The sequence below is a fragment of the Cygnus atratus genome, chromosome 1 (genome assembly GCF_013377495.2).
Source record: "Cygnus atratus isolate AKBS03 ecotype Queensland, Australia chromosome 1, CAtr_DNAZoo_HiC_assembly, whole genome shotgun sequence".
NCBI lineage: Eukaryota > Metazoa > Chordata > Aves > Anseriformes > Anatidae > Cygnus > Cygnus atratus.
The window spans coordinates 98,027,077-98,048,740 of NC_066362.1; the positions used below are offsets into that span (position 1 = coordinate 98,027,077).

A 21,664-nucleotide genomic window follows, 5' to 3' on the forward strand; every position below is an offset into this window, starting at 1 on the left:
GTTACTTCAGTGGTAGCTGTTTCCTTTTAGTCCCATGAAGTTGCAGCTGGCTGGATTGCTTTTGCTGCACATTCAAGCGAGTATGGGGCTTGAACTAGGGCACCACATTTTTAGTTCAGGGGTTTCTTATATGAACTTTCTCCTGGCATTGCAATTTGCGTTTCTGATTCAGCAAATATTTAAGCAATCATTTATGTGTTTCGCCACACCATGCATCTTTAGGAGTCCTCTTAGAGCTGTATTCAAGATTGCAGGCACCAGCCTAACTAGTTGTTTTCAGATTTTTTTTTCTTCCCTAGCTAACTTTAGACCATGGACTTTTCATATAAGGTGTTCTCTGATATTCTTGTGAACTGAGTTTTACCATTTGCCAGACAATGATCAAGGATGTTTGAGTAATAACTAAGTATTTCACATGTGTTTCTGTTTAGTTTCAAAAGCATATGCTTTTTGTTTCTACAATAAATTAATAATTTTGGAAAGTTTTTTTTTTTCTTAATTTCAGCAGTTCAAACTGTCCCCGGCACATGCAAACCTCAGTGGCTTCTTCCATTTTGCCTGTTATTCTGTAACAGGAACTTAATTGACACCTTAGCTGCCTTAAAATTACATTTCAGCAACATGTATTTGCAAAGTATCTTGCAATTAACAAAAGATGAGAAATACATCCCCTCTTTTTCAACCTGCACTGATTGACAGTGTTGCTGATACAGAAGAGAGAATATTTTCCAGCTGCCATTGCAGTATTTGTATTGCTTCTGCAAGGTTATCATGAGTAAATGCTCATTTATTTCAGCAAAGTCAGCAAATACAAGTCAAGGACATGGAAGAGGCAGGATCTGAGGCAGGATCTGTGGAATAAAAGGGGCTGTTTCACTGGGTTCCCATTGTGCCTATAACTATATCATAATAGGATGAACAGCTTATGCTAATAAAGTTAGATCATAAAAATAAGTGCCCACCTGTGCTGAGTGAAACAAATCCATCTGGACGAAGCAACACTGATACATAGAGACCGCTACTGGAACGAGCCATCAGCTCAGTTAACTCATTTGAATTACAAACATGACTTTACAGTAATAGGTTAATTAGTGCTGAGCAAGTATCTCATGTTACTGCACTGCATCCCAAACCCTTCCCCTCTCTTTTGTTACATGTTATGACGGAAAGTGCTGGGAAGAGATGACTTTAAGCTTACCTTGGCAGTAAACTGTCTGTCACATGAGGTTAAGGCTTATCTCTCTTCAGGCTTTGCTGTAGTTGGTAACCATACAGTTGGCTCCCCAAGTTCCACATCACAGCTCACAGGGCTCACATGAGGTCGTTGAAGGCAGTTGATCTCAGTATGTGGTCCTCTGTTTTCATCCCAGCTGTTGAGTAACATTATGTATTATTAACTTTATCTCTGTAAATATGCCTCTGTGTTTAAAATCGGGCGACAGTAACAAACTCCAGTACACAGAATCCCATACATTTAAAGTCAGGATTCTTACAAGTTGCCAAGAATGGTCTTAGGGAAACATGACCTTCAGCACTGGCCTTATATGCAACTTAAGGGAAGGATTTACCGTAATAGCATGACATGGACTTTTCTTTAAATAACTTTCTTGGTTTTAACGAGCTTGCAGGTTGAGAAGAGTAAGATTGTAGTATGAAGTAGTTGTGAAATCAAATAGCAGTCCTGATGCATAGCTTTCAAAGTACTGAGTTCTACCCATTCTCTCACTGATTGCCTCTGTAGACCTCATGGTTATCCAAAAGTTTACAACAAAGAAATCCAAGATGTTATAGTGAAAAAATTGAACAGTCTACATGCTTTGTGGGGAAAGATGGGGAAAAAATGAAGACAGACTGTTCTTGGAAAAGATGCACTAGTCTCAGCATATTTTTTCCTCCTGTATTGGATAATTGAAATTGAAATTGCTGATTTTAAGTTTTTTCACAGTTGCTCAAAATATTTTTAGCTACTTTTTGAAAGGTAGCAAATGGTGGTCTTCCACTTTGTTCACTATACTGCTTTCTGCATATTTTCTGTTATGGAAAGTTTTTCACTCTTATGGAAATGAGCTTGCCCCCCACAGTTCAAGTGGACAGTCCTTGTCATGCCAAGCACATAAGGAAGTTTTATTAAAGACAGACAATGACCATCTTTGCCCATGCACTGGAAGGAACATAAATAAAGAGTAAAACTGTCTTGCTATTTCTATAGCAAGTATGAAAAAAGTCAAATATAATTGCTTGCATAGGTATGGGGATTTTGTAGAATTTGTAATGTGTATGTTTTGATTGCGCAACCAGAGAAGTAGAGATAAAAAATAAGTAATGAAGCATAAGAAAAAACAAACAAACAAACAAAAACTGATCTGAATGTACTTCTTAAGTGATAGTAAAGAATCCTGTATTCTGACTTTTAGAGGTCAACCTTCTCTCCAAATACCCCAAATCGTGTATGAAGATCCTGAAGTCACTGGAAGGAATCGTTACAAATATTTTGCACGGTAAGGAATGACCTGATTTGAAACAGAGTTCAGAAGCTTGCTTTTTTTAAATTTAAAGTGCACCTAAATAAATGCTATAGCTTTAAAAAAAAAAAAAAAAAAAAAGCAACCCTGAAAAGATCAAACCATAAATAAGTCAAATAATTAATAAAACACATACAAAATTTTGTGAGCACACTCAAAACTAACTTCTAATTACTGTCTTGTTTTGCAATTCCAATTGGAAGTGTAGCAAGACGTAAGCAGCAGCCTCATGAGCATAAGGCTCTCAGGACATTTCTCTACAAGCAGCAAAGAATTCCAATCCCAAACACATTGAAATACCTGTTTCTAAATGTAGACTTCTCTGAAGCATCAAAACTCAGGCTAATAAACTCATCAAGAGTAATTCTGGCACAGTGAATTAACAGTCTTAGAGAAGTTTTACATCTTTATCTTATGTGGCAACATACTGTGTCTTTAAAAAAGAGTTCACATGCAGAACTGAATGCTGCCAGGTACAATAGTAGGGTCTGATAGGTCAGCTCTAATAGGGTCCACTCCTGATGGGAGCTTGATGTTAGTTGACTTATCTATAACATAGACATTTACTCTTTGGAGGAGGACAGGTAAAAGACCTTGAGAAACTGGACTAGGTCACTTGCAAAAAGTCTCATGCACAGCTTTTGTTATTTCAAAGTTTTTAGTTTATCTGGTTACTTTAGAAAAGGAAAATAAAGAATTATATGTTAAGGGGGGAATCAGAAAGAAAGTATTCCTACTCAATTAGCTGTTCTTTATAAATTCCATTCAATCTTGACTGTAAATACAAAGCATATCTCTTTTCTGAAAACTGTATGTTTAAAAACATATTACAAAACGTTGGTTTTCCACCTTTTCCAAATTGCAGACTTGTAAATTTTTCCAGTCGTAATATCTTTTAAGTCTCTCAGAGACTAAGCAAAATTGATATGGAACAGCAATATACAAACCATAGAAATTCTTAAGGAGGAATTCTTAGTATGAATACTTTTCCTTTGTGTCCAGTCTCAGTGTAGATCATTGTACAACAAATACAATAGGCCTACTTCTTAAGTTTTTTCTAATGGACCATTTGCAAGTAGTCTACTGATGTCCAGGATCTCCATCCTGTTGAAAATCACTGAATTTAGTTTGCCTTATCTGTGACTCCCCACTTCTAGCACAGCACAGATTATTGTAATTGCTCTAGTACTATAAGTAGACCAATATCAAAAGCTGAAGGGAAAATCAAGTTTTTAGAATGAGAAAATACTTTTTTTTTCTCCTTCTTTGTCAAAAGAATAGTACTCCTGCTGTTGAAGTGTTACCTGTGGCTCGTTATCTGTGAAAGAATTCTTTAATATTCAGGCACAACATGCAGGTACAGAACTTGAGTTGTGGAAAATCAATCCACTAATTTCAGTGAAGTTACACTGCAGTTTTTCTAAATTGTAATGATCTTTTGTGCCTCATGGCTGTTGTCTTACCTCTGTGTTCCCTCTTTTCAGACCTCTCATCCCTTCTAATAAGCTGCTTCCACCAAACGTTTGTTTTGCAATGGAAATGTAAGTACTGACTTATGGAACAATACTGTTGTAATGTGTCACATCTCACCAGAAAATGATTCCTTAACTGTTTAGTTGGTGATCAACAGTTTTCATAACGAACAACGGGAAAAACTCATTAAGAGGTAGAGTTTGTTCAGTGTTGAGAATTCCTGGAGAAACAGGTGACTGCATGGTTCAGAATTGGCTTGCAGTGGGTAAGTAGTGCTTTCTGGGTAAAAGAGGTGTGTGTCACGTGTGTTATGATTATAAGGCCTGAAGTAGAAAGCCAAGAGAAGCTGATACAGATGATTCTCCAATACAGCAATATAGTTGCAAATTCTTCTGATATTTTATTGCAATGCCTGTGATAGTTGCAATACTGTTCAATAATATAGAGCATCCATGATATAGTCTAATGTGATAGCCTGATCCCCATTTTCAGTGGGAATCAAATTTTAAGGAAACATAAGCAGATTTGTAGTAGGATCTATAGTTGCATGTGCGTAAGTCGGAATTGAGTTTTGTTCTGGAATGTTGGAAAAGCAGACATAAGTTAAATTGAAACAGTCCTCCTTCATTTTATACTCAAACATTAGATAGTTTTTGTGCCTGTTAAAAGCAATGCTTTACAATGGAGACATAGGGAAGATTTGCATGTGAAAATTCAGGAGAGCTGAAGTTGGAAGATTTCTGGATTGCTTTCCTAAGGAGAGAGCTTTCAAAGGACTCAGTGTTGTCTTGGTTTGCTTTTATTAAAGATGATGGAGTTAACATCAATGAGAGCAATGGTAAGATAAAATAGCACAACTGAATATCTTACCTTTAACTTAGTGTTGCATTTCTGATTTGTTTTCTTCTTCTTTTAAGTGAATGTGACAAATGTTATTCCATATTGCATTTCTTTTTAGGACAGAGCCCTTTATCCTTTCAGCTACAAGAGACAGCAAGATCTTTGGTCCCAAGTTACAAACTTTGGGCACACAGACAGATTACAGGGATGGTGAAGCCCAAACGGATCCCTATTCCCCTGAGTATGTAGTTCCCAGTGGCTCAGTCCCTGAACTTCTGACACTTGCTACTCTCACTTGGGGTGAGTTGTGAAATCAAGATCAATTATAACAATTGCATGCCCCCTGTAGCAGGATGTTTTCTTTTATTCAATGTCAGGTTTCAAGTCTATTGCTGGCTTTGGTAGACCATTGCTGTCTTCCTTTAGGGCAGATTATTTTAGCTATTTTTAAAATGTGTGATATTTACCTCCTTAATAGTGCTATTCTGAGGCATTTCATAAAGAGTTTTGAGATCACTCAAAATTAAAAGGTTGTATGTTTTACTAATAGCAGTTTTTCATTTGTCTGATGTTCCTCAGCTGTTTTGAGTTCAACATCAGAAAGAAAACAGTAAGAATGCTGCTGCCCCAGAACACAGCCTGTGATCCTCATGTCCCAGGGTTCCACCTGCAATAGTGATGGGTACTGGACATGCCAAAGAAAGTGTCCATTCTCAGAAAATGTCCTCCTTTCCAGCCTGCAGTAGAGGAATGAAGAGCTAGTGTTAATGTCAGCTAAGCTATAGTAACTGTAGATGCAACCTTCACTCATTTTGTAGAATTTCACCGGCCTTAGAAGTATTTACTTCTGATTATTGACCGTTATGCATTGGTATAACATATGAGCATGTGCCCATGAAGCCCTCTAAAAGCTTAGTGTACTGGTGGATTCACAATTCTTCTAAAGAGCTACTACTTCTTGTCTTTGTAAGGTCGGGGGCTACCAGCAGGACTAGCCGAGGTGGAGATGATTGAACGTGCCCGGGAAAAACGTGCGTGGGAAGCAACTCTTCCAGCCATGGACAATGCCTCACAAATTGCGAAGAGGAGGAAAATGATGGATGATATGGAGAGGAAGGAGTGGGCCTTTAGAGAACAGGAAATAGAAAAGTAGGAGTCCAGCTATACACTATTTATCTTCATTATCACCCCAACAGAGAATAAACAAGAAGGTTTAGGGGGTTGGTCGGAGGGTACACACCTTTGATTTCTGTGAAAATCCCCTGATTTTCCCAAGGAATACTTTTGTTAAATTCAATATTAGAGACTGCTACCACAACAGTTTTTCACTTTTCAAAATGAAAGATTAAATATGAAATATGCAGTATAAACTGTCTGTAAAGTAGTGGTATGTGGGATTTGATGATGACAGCATTGCACAGAACACTGCAAAATGCTTTAAATCATACCTGGCCTTTCTTTTCCTTGCAGGTTGCAGGAGATTCGACTGAGAGTCTTAAAGAAGCTGCTGCAGAGGCTACAGGAGAAACAGAATGAGCTAGATGCCAAGCGCTTGGATGACCACTGGCAAAATCATCAGAAGGCTAAAAAAGAGAAAATGAAAAAGATTCAGCATGACTTTGTACTGAGTAAGTTTGAAAACCAGGGAGAGAACAATACAAGACAGTTTTCAAACAAGCCCTTTCTATCTGTAGAAGATAGAAAGTTGCAGTCTTTATTGAAGATGAAACAGTTCGCAGCCACAATATAGATATGCATGGCCAGCATTTGTTCTGTCAAACGGCTTATATTTTGTATTACCAAGCAAGAGCCTTTGTGAATTTCTGAAGATGAGGCTTTTAAGAATTATTTGTATAAAGAAACTTCTTAAATTTGTGTTTCCTTTGTAGTGCTCAGGAAACTGATAGCTAAGAGGAAGAATGTGATGGGGAAACTGGAGAGACGAGATATCATCAAAGAGTATACTGACTTTGCATCGCAAACATATGCTCCTTTATCTAGGATTGGTTATTTCCCAGACAACCATTCTGAACGCTTTGTTGTAAAAAACTTCTATCTTAACACCTTTGCAGGTAAGGCATTTCGGAAGATTTAGTTTTTATGACGTATTTATTAAAAATGTTAACAAAACTGAAATTTCTTTCTCCATCGCTTCATTAGTTAGTCATTCTTTGTGTCTCTTAGGACTGTGTGAACTGGAAGCAGCTCTCCCACATTCTGTCACCCAGGCTGAGATTAAAGCTCCAAAGCCTAAGTACACTACTACTAAGACTGGATTTATTAAAAGATCAGCAAGACTAGAGGTGGCGCTGGCACAGGTTCACCAGGTATGGAGCTGTATCCAGCAGCAGAATGTCAGTTCCTCTCAGATTTGAACTGTTCAGAAATGCTTTGGGGAAGATACACATGTAAGCTTTCTTCCAATTTGCTGTGCTAAATTCATATTTTCTATAAGACAACTTGAAGGACAACACATCAGACAGACTGTTGCAGGCATGAACAGCACTGCTCTGGAACACAGTCTGTCAGTACTCTGTCTCCCAAACATCTGTGCTTCTGTCCAGCCTTATAGAAAACAAGTATAGCTGTTTCTGTATCCCTACAGATCAAGTATTTGGACTGGAACATACTACGTCAGTTAGAAATTGTCTCCTGCCATTAGCTCATTCCCTTTTCTCCCATGCACGTGTGGTAGGCCTGCTTGTTGCACTGTCAAACTACTAATAAATAAGGAAATCAAATCTGGAGTCATATTCAAAAACTCTTTACATTTTTAAAACATACATTCTAAGTACCTATTGTAAAAACACCTGCAGCAATGAATTATTAAAATGACCCCACTCATGAAATTGGATCAGAATAGCGGCTGCATATCACTGTTGTTCCCTAACAACAGTATCTGATTTGCAAACGTGACCATAATATTTTGCATACCTTAATTTATCACAACTGTTCATGCAGATGAGGTGCCCATATATGCAATTAACCACTGAGGAAAGAAGTGCCTCATTTGCATCTACAATCACAATATTTGTAAATTGCATGTATTTTTAAGTGTGCTCTTTATGATCCTGTTGAGGGTTACCTTTCTTTAAAATCAAGCCTATTCTTGCTCGATGATGCATCTCTGAAAAATACTAATTTCATTTGTAAAGCTGGGCAACTTTCACTTACACTTTCTTTAGTAAAGAAGTATTTCATAATTGGAAATTATGTGTATAGCTTTCTTGTTTTAGTGTAATTTAATAATACTCGATACAGACAGTGACTTTCTGCTAATGAATTTTAGATTTAAATCTTTTTCTGAAAACACAATATTATTTCAAATTTAAATTCCACTGGGTCTTGTAAAAGATGAAGCATTGCATCTGATTATTTTTCAGAAGGGAACTTTTCAAGGAAAATATTGAGTGCTAGAGGAAGTGTTCAAGAACTAAGGATGTTGGTTCACTAAAGATTTAGAGAAGATGACACAGCACTATTGAAGGGCTTTGAGTTTGGGTGCTTTTCATGTAAAATCAAAGTAGTGACTATATATAATCATGATCATGACACTTATGGCAGCTCTTATAGGCAGCAGAATGTTAGCCTGTGCTTTCAGGGCTGAAATCCAATTACAACAATTGTATTTTGTTTGTTCAAAATACTTTTCATGGTTTGAAAGACCACAGTGGAGTGTCTAAACTGTAGTTACTGATAAGAAGTATGCCCTAATGCTGGCTGTTTATGTAATAATGTCTCCTCAAAGAAAAATTGATAGCCAAAGAGAATGGAATGCTGAACAAAAGCAGACAATACTGGCTATTTTCTTCTGTAATCAATCATTTGGTTGGTATAAATCATACCTTGATTTATACCAGCTGAGGGGCTAGTATAACAAATACTCATTTCACCTTCACAAAAAGGCAAAATGTATGTTCTTTTAAAATTGCAAAACATTTCCTTTGCAGATAAAGATAATAAATCCACTGTGCAACATTTAACTACTAATTTTAGATATACAGAAGTAGTCACCAAACTGGTCAATTCAGAGATGCAGAAGGTACTGACACTGCTGAAGACCCAGACTGCCTCAGCCATTGTTAGATTTAAACAGATTTTCTGCTCAGAGCAGCAAGAAGAGGAACAGTTTTATCGCAACGGTCAGTTTACAGGTCTGCAAGTATTACTGCCCTAGTTAGCTCTTAAGCTCTGTGGTTATGCTACTGATTGCTTCTCTGGGCAGAGTCTTTTTCTTCTCAAGTTTGGCAGCTGTAGCACGTTCTGGCTTAGCAGAGCCTCTCTGACAGGTCCACCTCGTAAGCTACTGGTGCTGTCAAGAAGCGGGCAGTAAAGGCTGCAGAGTACTTGACTTAACAGAATTTACCACTTGAGAGGACAGCTGCCTGACCACTTGGCATAAGCAGTCCCAATCCTGCCAACAGCCTCCTCTGGCACAAACAGCATGAAAGAGGTTTAAAGCAGGCAATTAGAGATCATCTGAGAAGGGCTGTGTTGCTTTGCATTATTTCTGTAGCTTAGCAGCTAGACCAGTTATCTCTTCAAAAGCCTCTTTTGAGTACTGTCCTAGCACTCAATCTAGACATTTTCTCCCATAATGCTGGAAATGAAGCAGAACTCTAGAAAATTCAGAGCGCACAGTCATCTGGCTTTGGAATGAGCTTCTTTTATTTTCCCTGGCTAATCTGTGGAATAAGGTAGCAAACAGAGGAGGAATGCTAGACCTTAGTATCAGAAGAAATCATTTTAATACAGGAAATTTCCAAGGCTTGCTTCTCTGTCAAAACAAGTGGCAAGATGGCCTAGTCCTCCTCATTGTTTAGCTCTTGGTTTACCATACTGAGAGTTTCCCTGAGGTTAGAGGCTGTAAAAAGGGACGAGAAATGATCCAGAGAACTACAAAAAGGATCTGCGTCCTCTTGAGGATAATAGCTTCTTCCAGACTTGAAACTGATCAAAAAAGAAGTGATTTTAGAGGAGTATCCTGAATCCTTCTGCAGGAGTATTATATATGCTCAGTATTCTTTGAATACTTCTCTAAAACAAGAGAACATGGCAGAAACAGGGGTGACTTATGATTTACAGTAAAAACAATGAGCTGTATCTTAAGCCAGATCTTTAAAAGGACAAGGAAAGCCAGTTCTTAGCCAGCACAGATTATAGTGATTAAAGCAGTATAAGTGAGCCATTATATAGACAGCCTTAAGTGAAAATCCAAGGCATTAATTTAGTTCAAGAAAGAGATAGCGTACTGATACAGCAAATTACTAGGAAAGAAAAGCAGCTAGGGAACTGAATACATCAAGGAACAGAGGAGCGACTAGAAGAAATCCCAGTGCAGAACAATACATGAGTTCAAGCCAACCCTGTGATGCTCTGGTGACTCAAGGTGGGGATGAAGTGTCAGGTGGTTTCAAAGTGCTGGATCCAGATGATGTCAGAACAAATAATCTCTCACCTCAGCATTAAGTGCAACTCTCATCATGTCTATGTTCTTCATCCTGTTGCTGGAATGAGGCAGAGAAATAGGAGGGCCAAGAATATCTCTGAAGAAAATCTGTGCCAGCTTCAAAGAGCAGGAAAACCTGTTCAAGCAGTTACTTCATCAAGAACAGATCTCCAGCACAGTGTTAGTTGGCTCATGCTCAGACAAGCTCTAGGAGCTATTATGTCAGTCTCGATCAGCCAAGATGCAGCAGCCGTGCTGCATTGCAAAGTAGGTACTCACTCTGTCCTTGGTGATCTCACCTTCCTCATTCACGGGCAAAAAGGAAGGAAGAGACACGTGTCCATATGCTGTGTGCTATACATGAAAATATACACACTGTCCTGTGAAAAAGAAGATTAAAGAGAAGATAATGAAGAAATCTAAGGAATTATTTCTTTGAACGGAGAGTTGTTTCTTAAGCCACTATCCTGTTAAGAGTTCTGCTTCCATCAGAAGCCAGCAGAAAAGCTAAAATGTATGGCCAAAAGCAGGGGTGCCATTTCCTGTTCACTGCTTTCACCAGGAAAATGAAAATGAGTTGGAAGATTTAGTTGGTCCTTCGCTGTCCAATCCTATCAGATTATACCATGACTCTGAACCTACTACCTGAAAAAAAACAACATAGTCTACCTCAGAAAAATCAACACATGGTATGTAGGCAGTGCCATTTGAAGCACGTTGTTCAGAAATTTAGCATCTTTTTCTTTCTTCTTTTTTAAGTTTTAAGAAAGTATTGTACAGCAATTCTTCAGTTCTGGTCTCTGTTTGGAAAATGGTAATTTAAGTTACGTAGAAACAGTTACTGTAAAAAACAGACTTTTGTTTTGTACGTTGAAGTTGTAAAATAACTTAAAACCTCAGACTGGTGAAAGCAAATGGTAACCAGTTTTTAATTTGTAAAGATTACAAAGCAGGCACAAGCTTGTGCTGGCACGAATACTTACAACCACTTTTGGGAACTACAGTACTTCTCAGATCTACTTTTATAAGAATTCCCTCTTGTCAGAAACGCTCATATATTTTTCTGCCTTTAAAAGTTGTAATTCTGGTTGCGTTTTGTTATTCTGGTTAACAAGAAGTATTTTTAGAGGATAAGGTATTAGAAAAATTCTTATGAATGCAACATTGTATTAATAAACATAGGAGCCACTGTTTTGAAAATAATCACAATTACAAGTGCTTTTTTCTCTTACTTTTCCCCCGTCATGCAAAACACCTTATAAATCATAGCAAGCAGTACTATAATCTTCATACCAGAGAGCTGTAAGGTCGTTAAATACAAGGGACGGTTTAGAAAATCTCGTAACATTTTTCAGCTATAATCATTTCACGTGGCTTATAAGCAGTTTATAGGCTTTGATTCTTGCATTATTAACATGGTCCATTTCAGAAGTTTTCAGTAATAAAGCATTTTACACCCTCCACCTAGAAATCTCTGTCCTTTTCTGGAGCCATTAATAATCCTAGCTGTAAAGTTCAGCTCCAATATACAAGAAGAGTTTTATACAATGACTACTGTAGTTCCAAAATTTCATTAATTTTGCAATTAAATTCAGTGCGAGTGCCATCAATTTTCTGTTACTGGAGAGAGAAATTCAGCATGAGATTTTTTTCCTTACATTTTTCTCCAGTTTTCCACCCCAATGAAATACTGTAGTTGAACATATATTTATACCATGCCTTCTCTGTTAAAAATAAAGAAAAAAAAAGAGAAAATAAACTATTCCCTGCTGGAATATGTTTGTCCTTTCAGTAATGAGGAGTACAGATCCAACCGATGCAGTAGTAAGATTACATTTTTGAAGGAAATTTAGATGCATGTACTCTCTTCCCTTTTTTCTTGCAAGCTGCAGCGAAATGTCCTACAGCAGCCAGGTGCTGCAATGCAGCTGGAAGAGATTATTTGATTATCGTGCTCTAAGCAGCTTGCAGCGGGCAGCTGGCAGGACTTTGGCTCTATAAGCACTTTGAAAATGTCTTAAAGTGGCCAAAGCCTAGGTGGCAATTTCAACTCCTTTGGCTGACAAGTTTTGTCATCTGACACCAAACAGCTGCAAGCAGGGTAAAATCTGCCTTTAATGGACTTGTGGATTTTCCCAGGAGAAGGAAGTTCTCAGGCCAGTTAGTCTCCCTTTCTCCCTCAGTCTACTTACGCAGTTGCTCTGGATGCCACGGGGCAGAGAAGAGTTTCAAAACATGTTCTGCAAGGAAGGGGTCCTGGATCGTTTAGTTCAGCCCTGTGCGGTAACAGTATATCATACAAAAATACCTCACTGAGGAAGGACCACAGAACCTTGACTCCCTTCGTAAAATCTCCTGACCCCACAACACTTTCAACCCACAAAAAACAATCGTTACACCAACAGTTAAAGGCAAAAAGTTATAACCACTCTGTATTGATATGTAAACTGCAATTACACTGTGATATTTCTACCTATTTTTCACATTTTGAAAGAATCTTACCTCTATCATAGGAAAATGATTAATGTTTTTATTGTAATATAAGGCAAGGACACCACTAACTCTGCTTGCAGGTGGGTCAGTGTTTAAGTGGTTCAATGAGAGTCCCATTTTAAAATGAAAAAGAACAACAATCTGCTTTTAAAAATGTATTATTTTAGTTTGTACTAAATGAACAAGTAATGATCAAGTTTGTAGAACTTCTGGATTAATTTTAGGTGACTTGCCCTATGCAGTTGTTCAGTTTTTCAACTGATGTGCAAATGAGAAAATTGAAGGCATAAGCCTGCAAAATGCAGATTACTTTCAACCCTCTGGAGTCAGTGTGATCAGGAGCAGTCGGCATCTGCAAGAGTGGCCTTGATGTCTTGTTCTATCTGGCCCAGTTCTGATTAAATTGTATGACTCTTGCAGGCACTATTGGAGAAGAAGAATAAAGTCAAAGAGCCAAAGAAGCCCCCTCGTTTCCTTCAAAAAATAGAAAAGCCTGTTCCTCGCCCCCCCACTCCAGTTCTGGAAAAACCATCAGTTGTAAGTGGAATAATTGTAAATGATTGTAGCACTTTTTTTTTTCTTCCTGTTGATCCTTGATTGTTCCTTACCAAGTTGTTAAAGGAATGTCCAGAAAAGGAAAAAAGTTAGTTTTATCTCTTCGTGTATCTGTATTTGTCGTAGAAATAGCCAGCCACCTTAAGACTCTCTTATTTGTGTATTCTTTAAGGATACTAATAACCAAAGAAATGAAAGTCTCTTTCATTATCTGTTGGCCAAATCCTTAAGTTAGCTTTATTTATAAAGAAATAAATTAGTAGACATGTTGTTCCCTTGTTCTTAGAGAACAAAAAGGCAGAATCATATACCTCTGCAAACATGGATTTATTCAGTGCCTTCCATCCTTCTGATCTGACAACACTATCATGATCCAGTGCGCAATTAAGTTTAGTCCCATTGAAGTCAGTGAGACTTCGGGTGCTTAGCACTGCACACGCACTTCATTAATTTGCTGGAGTGAAGCTCTAATCATTATGTAGGACTCAGTCTTTGATGAGCATGATCCATTTAATTGACAGTTCACAGAAAATGATTCTTTTGCAGAGATCAGAACAGCAGTAAATGGATGTTGTGATATGTTGTAGGAAAAAAACAATTTTTAGGGGAGCTGCAACTTTTCCTTTCTTGAAATAATGTGCTTAAGAGGTGTTTGCCCCAGTGGATTTGTTTGTCTGCTTATTAACACCATTTTCATGATGCAGTAAGAATCAGACACAATTACTATTTAAACTTGTGAATTTAAGAGTCATACAACCATGAAAGCAAGAGAGAGAAAGTCTTATTAGACCATCCATGCCATCCTTGTGCAGTATGATTGTCTTACGTTTTATACACTCCATTTTAAGATGACTGAAACAACAACATCTCCTCAGGAAGAGCTTTTTACTAACACTAAAAAGCAGTTTTACTTACTCCTAAGTATTAGGTACTGTAATGCAGTGGCAGATTACACTATTTAGATAAAGCAGTTTGGCAGATTGCTACAAGGAAAAAAAAACAGAAGGATTTATCCCCCCACTTATAGTCATTCTTGAGGCTATTTACAGACCACAGTTTGTGGTTTTTTTTTTTGAAAGAGTTCCAACACAACAGAATTCCACCTAAGTTAAATCTGTCAATGTTTGGTTTATTTTCAAATATTTTTGTAAGTGAATACATAAAAGAGTGTATCTCTGCAGTGAAGCTCCATCTGTAAAATCAGGGCAACTTCAGCCACTGAAGAGCATCTCTGTAACATCTCCCACCTTGCAGAATCCAAGTAAGGTTTCTCATACCAGCTGGCTGTGAGAAGCACTAATAGCAAGGCTTTTCTCTGTCATTAGTGCATCTCTTCCTGCCTTTTATGGGTACGAGTGCCAACTGCTAACTTCACCAGCTTCTTCCTGCTGGAGTTGAGGACCTCAAAAGGAAAGCGTGCCAGAGTGACAGGCTGGTGACATGGACCACAAGGAATATGAAGGAAAGTAAAGAGAACATAGGCAGTACTGCAGGCCTCCTCAACACTTCTTCCCCAGTCATTTTTCATAGAATCATAGAATCATTCAGGTTGGAAAAGACCTCTAAGATCATCTAGTCCAACCTTTAACCTAGTACTGACAAATCCACCACTAAACCATGCTTCTAAGTTCATTCTAGATCAACACATTTTTTGAAGACCTCCAGGGATGTTGACTCAACCACTTCCCTGGGCAGCCTGTTCCAATGCCACACAACCCTTTAGGTAAAGAAATTTCTCCTGTCATCCTACCTAAACCTCCCCTGGTGCAACTTGAAGCCATTTCCCCTTGTCTTATCACTTGATACTTGGGAGAAGAGCCTGATCCCTACCTTGTTACAACTTCTTTTAAGGTAATTGTAAATTACAGTAAGGTCTCTCCTGAGCCTTCTTTTCTCCAAGCTAAACAAACAACCCCACCTCCCTTAGCTGCTCCTCATAAGACTTGTTCTCTAGACCCTTCACCAGCTTTGTTGCCCTTCTCCAGATACACTCCAGCACCTTGATGTCCTTCTTGTAATGAGGTGCCCAAAACTGAACACATTATTCAGGGCGTGTCCTCACCAAAGCCAAATACAGAGGGACAGTCACTGCCCCAGACCTGCTGGCCATGCTATTTTTGATACAAGCCAGGATGCTGTTGGCCTTCTTGACCACCTGAGCACACTGCTGGCTCATGTTCAGGTGGCTATCAACCAATACCCCCAGGTCCCTTTCTGCTGGGCACCTTTCCAGCCACTCTTCCCCTAGCCTGTAGTGCTGCCTGGGGTTGTTGTGCCTCAAGTGCAGGACCCGGCACTTGGCCTTCGTGATCCTCATACAGTTGGCCTCAGCCCGTAGATCCAGCCTATGAATATCCCTCTGCAGAGCCCTCCTCCATCATTTACATCACTGTACAATACAATGTACAGAAGATTGCACCCCACAAAAATTTAGAATAAATCTTGAAGTATTTTGCCTTACCTGTCCAGTATATGTGCCAGTCTCCATGTCCAGAATTCTGTCCTGAACGGGTTGTGGGCCTCACTTATCCCTGCTGCCAGGTGACATGGTATAGTTTAGCTTTCTAACTGGACTTCATCCCTTCTTTCCAGAGAAAAAGAACACACTATACCATAAGGCAGTCCTTTGGCTTGTTCTGCTTTGCTCCTCTTGGGTAGTGTTATGGAAAGGCAGGAATGCTTCCTTATGCTTTTGGAATACTTAATCTGCAACACCTAAGAAAAAACAGAAAAATTCAAGCCTACACCATTTCTCTCATCCCACACTCTTCCTGGCACTTCTAAAATAGCACATTTCAATTCAGACCTTACAGGCTTTTTATTAAAACAACAACAACAACAACCTCGTTTCATTTTTTAGATTTTTTTTTTATCTTTCCCAGGCAACTGATGGACTTCCCTCTCCTGCTACTGTCAACTCAGCAAAACCCCCTCAGCAAGAAAAAATGCCAGTTGTTCCCCTATTTAAAATAAGCCCTTTTTTGATTGTTTTTCTTCTCATGTGGTCATGTTCTCTTTCTCACTACACTAAATCATTCTTCCAAGTTGGTATCAGTCACACAGTGCTAGGCCAGTAAAATTCTCAAAGAGACAAATTGCAATATAATGTAATTTATTTTACTTCAAAACTATCACTTTCTGAGTCTTAAATTTACTGAGTTACTCTGATAAAGGTCACCACTGGCATAAATATCAGATGAAAAATTGTATATGTTGCCTTTTAATCCCTTTTTTTATGGTTAACAGCTCTCTTGCACCTCCTTAAATAATTCTTCTATCGTCTCAGTGTCTTGACCTGTAAATTCATGTAGCTGATGCTCATTTTGCCAACTCGGTCAAGCGACAAGTAGTACTTTTAATGCATACAGTCATTTTCTCCATCAATATCTCCTTACTGTTAGGTACTCCTCTAGTACCTTCTAAAATCTCGGAATGATTATATAGACTTACTCTCCCACCTTTTACAAAACATGGAAGTATGTATTATTCTGACTTATCTTCTTTTCCCTAGAAATTAGAAGGATAGCGTTCAGAAACAATTGAGAAATTGGATACAAATTTGACTTTTTGATATTTAGGTGGGAATCAATCTCCAAAAGAATAATTAATTATTGTGTGGTTATTTGTTTTGTTTTGACAGAAGGAAGAGGAAATAGAACTGGCAGTGATCTGTCTGCAGAAGTTGCTCCGAGGAAGGGCTATTCAGAACTTGGTATATTGTGTCTCTTTGTTGATGTCTGTCTTCAGAATGGTGGTGGGAATGATTGAAGGTGTGTTTGCAGTCTTTATTCCCCGGAACTAATCAAGGGTAATGAGGCTTATGCAGCATATCCTCCTGTATGTCCTCTGAAGTCCTTCAAGGCTGAAATCATTGCTCTCTAGCCCAAATTTGTTACAGTTCCTACACATTTGTGAGCGTCTCCCTGTTCCTGCCATCCCCTACACTCAGATGTTTCATTAGATGCTTCATAGTAGAATTAATCAAATAGCAAATTCTAGACTAGATCTGGACTGTGAGTACATTTTGCCTTAATTATGCCTTATGCTTATTAATTAAGATCCCAGGCATATAAAACTTCTCACGTGCCAGCAGGACAGCTTATATTTCACACCATCTTCACAGTTACCTGTGATGGTGAGCTGATCATTCTTGGGTGTGGAGCAGTTGTCACATACCACCATGATTTCCAGCAAGTGCAGGACACATTGTTCTGCTTCCAGTGGAGTAGAATTGTGCCTAGGTAAAAATTAACTGAGTAGCCATGCCTCTTGGGTTTTCTTGGGGGGGGTTTACATTAAGCAAGCCTGTCACTTTTGATCAGACCAGTCCAGAGGGTTGGGTTTTCAAGCCTGCTGCTTCTTTCTGGCTCATTAGTATTCTCTCTTGCACTAATTGTTTAATGTCTGTGAAGTGTTCCCATGTGGGACCTTGACCTGAGCTTTAGTAAACAATACAATACCATGAAAGTGGCTTGAGGTGGAGTTTAAGCTTCCCAAGACTTCTCCAGTTCTGCAGTGATCTGTGAGAAGGATGCTCGAGTCCATTATGAGGCTGTTGACTTCCACAAAGTTTTTTAGAGTCATGAAATGTCCCATCATTTTCAGGAATCTCCTAAAAATAAACCTGACAACAGCAGTTTAAACAACCTCCCCATCAACTTACTGCTTTGAACTGTTGCTGGACTCCCTCAGAACAAAGGTCAGAGACCATTAGATGTTGAAACAGGGGATGTCTAACTTAAGTCTGAGGAAAAGGGGCGGTGCTCACACTGGGAAGGTTTGGCACTGAGGTTGGTATAACAGGATATCCAAAAGAATATTGCCCTGTTCTCTTGACATTGGTTTTGCTGTTCTGCATCCCAGCGGTCTGAGTTCTGGGTGAGTCCAAACAGAACAACAACAACAACAACAACAATCTTTTGTGATAGTGTAGCAGGGCATCATCTATACCCCACGGCAGAAAGTCACAACTTTCATCTTCCATGCAGCAAGACTTAGGCAAGCTTTACCTCACAGCTGTAGTGTAGGTTTTGGGAACAGCTGGCCCTGCAGTCTGGAGGCTGAGAGGCCACCCCATGGCTCTCTGCAACTCCCCTGAGGAAGCACAGAGGAGGTGCCGGCCTCTGCTCCTGTCACCAATGATGGGATGCATGGGAAGAGCACAACGCTGTGCCAGGGAGGGTCAGACTGGACATTAGGGAAAATTTCTTTCCCATGAGGGTGGTCAAACACTGGAGCAGGCTTCCGGGAGAGGTGGTTGATGCCCCATGGCTGTCAGTGTTCAAGAGGCATTTGGACAATGCCCTCAGCACTATGCTTTAACTTTTGGTTAGCCCTGAAGTGGACTTAACTTTGTAGGTCCCTCCCACTGAACTTTTCTGTTGTATTCCTGGAGAAAAAGGGTGTGCTCTGCTGGCAAAACATGTTGAATATATTCTCCATTTAACATGCCCGGTTGCTTAACTTTATTTAAAAGATGTTTGAAGAGAAGGAGAAGCGGATGGAACTGATCCGAGAGCTGCGCACCACTCACGCACTCCAGGAAGATGGACAGCTGCTTCTGAAAGCAGAGGAGCAAATGACACGGGCCTTACAGCAACAGCGTGACTTGCAAATGCACGAGGTTGGCATATAAAATGGGGAGGCTGATTCCCCACACTCCTCTAACGGGGTGCTCTTTGCTTGCAGCAGCACCAGTGCTCTAACATTTAATTCCTTTATGTTTTCTGTTATCCACAGTACGGAAAGCACTCCAAGTAACTCAAATACTTCGCTTGCACAGACCAAACATTGAACACCCGAGGGGCTAAAAATGTTTCTGAGATTCCCCAGAGCCTGCAGAGCAGCTCTGATCAGATTGAGGCACCCTGACCACAGCTGCTGCCCAGGCTGTACTTGTTTATTTATATTTACAGGGCTCTGAACAAACTGCACTGTTAGATGAACCTCAGTTTACCCACATTTCAGTCTGTTTGTTGCTGTGACCTGGCATCACAGTACATGCTTGTCACTTGCACCTGTCAGATGTTTTACTGAATGTGTGTTTCTGCTGTGTCATTTCCCTGTTCTTTTTCTACCTTGGCACCCCTTCAGGCTCTTCCTCAGGCATAAAGCATCACAGAAGAAACCAATGTTGATTTAGTTTGTAAGTCTGGTAGGGACTGAGACTTCTAGACCTTAGCAGTGGTGCTGTAATGGTGTACTTGGCACTATTCTGGAATGCAGGGAAATTCTGGGCCCCATCCTCTACCAAGAATCTTGTGAGAGTTGGCGACACAAATTCTTATCCTATTTCCTTGGAGGGCAACAGATTTCCAGAGCAAAATGAATCAAATGACAGGTGCTGGTCTGGAATGAATCATAAAGAAATTTTGTTAAGACTTGAATGCATCTCAGATATACAGTATCTCCCACATTTCTGCAGGTTTACGTATTGTTTTTACCACACTTCTGGTGTTTCACTGACCACCTGTGAGGCAATTCTGCAGGTTGTATGTTATGATAACAGCGCGTACTAGCCACTGGCCTGGCAGAGATGATGTCAAATTACTGCTTCCTGCTGGGTGGACAGCAACAAAATTTCTCCATAGATCTCGGTAAAAATGGAGTGGGGTGACTGTGTTTTGCTGTTTATCATTTCTAGATGTTCCCTCATACATAGGGAGCCCAAGTGTAGAATGCAAGAATACAGCATTAATCTGCTGAGAATATAAGAAAAAAAAAATTAAATCCTTAGGCATTAGGAACAGGAAATTGCTCCCTCTCTTCTGGAAACACAGGTAAGAGTGAAGGAGAGAGCAGTTCAGACATCATAACACCATTCACAGAGAAGGGGAGAGAGCAAATGGTAAAGATGCTGACCTCTGATCTCAAAATTTCCTTCTGGGAGAGCCACTATCCCCCTCTGCTGGTATCTACCTCCTCTGCTCTCGCTTTTTTTTTCTTTGTTTTTTTTTTTTTAAGAAAGAAAGAAACAAACAATAACAATAACAAAAACATCAAAAAACAGTCTGAAGGCACACAATCCAAGGCTCAAATCTAAATATTTTGAACTTTAAGACTCTGGAATGAATGCGCAGCAGTTTTCTATTTGTGTGCCTATTTTAGAGTCACTGATGTTTCACAATTCTTTAGTTCTTCTTGGTCACAGGTTTTTCATTTTTTTGACGTTTCTAATATAAAAAGGGGCATTTTTCAAGAAATATTTTCTGTATAAGGAAGACTAGAATTCTAGATAGAATAGGCAAAGATGAACGTTGCTATGCTGAAGTATAGCAAAATCATAAGACAGGATTGTTCCTGGGTTGTTTTCCTCCATTTCACACAGGTTTTAGATACAGCACTTTAAGCAATAAAGAAGCAGGTTAGTTCCTTGGTATCTCTCCTTGTGAGGGGATGCAGCAACTGCATTGCTGTCCTCCATCATAAACACCCATGGGCTAAGCACTGTCACTTCTAGGTGTACGCAACACCGATGACCCCACTTCTTTTTGAAACATTGATTGAGCAAATGGCACAACAGTATAAGAAAGATGATTTATTTCTATTTGTCAGGGATATTTCACCTGTTTTTCACCTCTTGCTTTGAGTTCTATGCTCAAGTCTAGTCTCTTATTGCCCTTTTGTTCCAACAGAGGCACAGCATCCCAGCCAGCTGCAGAGATAATGAACGTACCATGGATCCTGTCATTTTCTGAATTGCAGTCACACATACCAAACCCATAAAACATGATGTGCTTGGAGTAAGGTGTGAATGGCACAGCAATGCCAAACTCTGGTCTCAGTTCTGTCACAGACATGATGATTTTCCATTACCTGGAGTTTTGAGTTCTTGTTTGCACATCTGCAAACTCAATATAATTACTGTTGCTTTGAATTTGATAGATGTGTCTGTACTCAAAATTGTAGTTTCCTAAACCTTTACTCAAGCTCCCTAGTCATAAGAATTGAGGCTTTACTTTCCAGATGTTAGAAACTGTATTTGCCACTTATGATCCTATTTTTCTATTCTGGTCTAGCTAAGCTTAGCATGGAAGGATGAAGGATATGCGGTTGAAATCATTTCATTGTCACTTTTGTACCTCCCCTTTCGTGGTCTGGGAAATGGAGCAGTTCCCCAGTAACAAAAAGATGGCCTCAGTGACTATTCTGATTATACTCACAGACAAAAAAAGCGGCTCATAATAGCAGGAATACAGTGCATCTAGTGTTTTATCTCCTCCCACTCAAGAGAGGCAGCTGCTTGTCCCAGTGCAACAGGATCAAGCCTATCCCCATACTGGCCAATTTTTGGCCCCTTTATGCTAGCAGAGCGTGTATGCAGGAACATTAC

General features: G+C 39.4%; 1 protein-coding gene across 2 annotated transcripts in view; it reads left to right on the forward strand.

Moving 5' to 3' along the window:
* The window catches only part of CFAP91 (cilia and flagella associated protein 91), a 32,625-nt gene that overhangs the window by 3,128 nt on the left and 7,833 nt on the right, over window positions 1-21,664 (forward strand). For both annotated transcript variants that reach the window (XM_050708108.1, XM_035540705.2), the window contains exons 4-13: window positions 2,415-2,498; window positions 4,007-4,063; window positions 4,954-5,135; window positions 5,807-5,984; window positions 6,306-6,463; window positions 6,725-6,907; window positions 7,020-7,162; window positions 13,198-13,314; window positions 16,973-17,044; window positions 18,809-18,955. In XM_050708108.1, coding sequence (XP_050564065.1) covers window positions 2,415-2,498; window positions 4,007-4,063; window positions 4,954-5,135; window positions 5,807-5,984; window positions 6,306-6,463; window positions 6,725-6,907; window positions 7,020-7,162; window positions 13,198-13,314; window positions 16,973-17,044; window positions 18,809-18,955 — 1,321 coding nt within the window. The remainder of the gene's footprint in view (window positions 1-2,414; window positions 2,499-4,006; window positions 4,064-4,953; window positions 5,136-5,806; window positions 5,985-6,305; window positions 6,464-6,724; window positions 6,908-7,019; window positions 7,163-13,197; window positions 13,315-16,972; window positions 17,045-18,808; window positions 18,956-21,664) is intronic.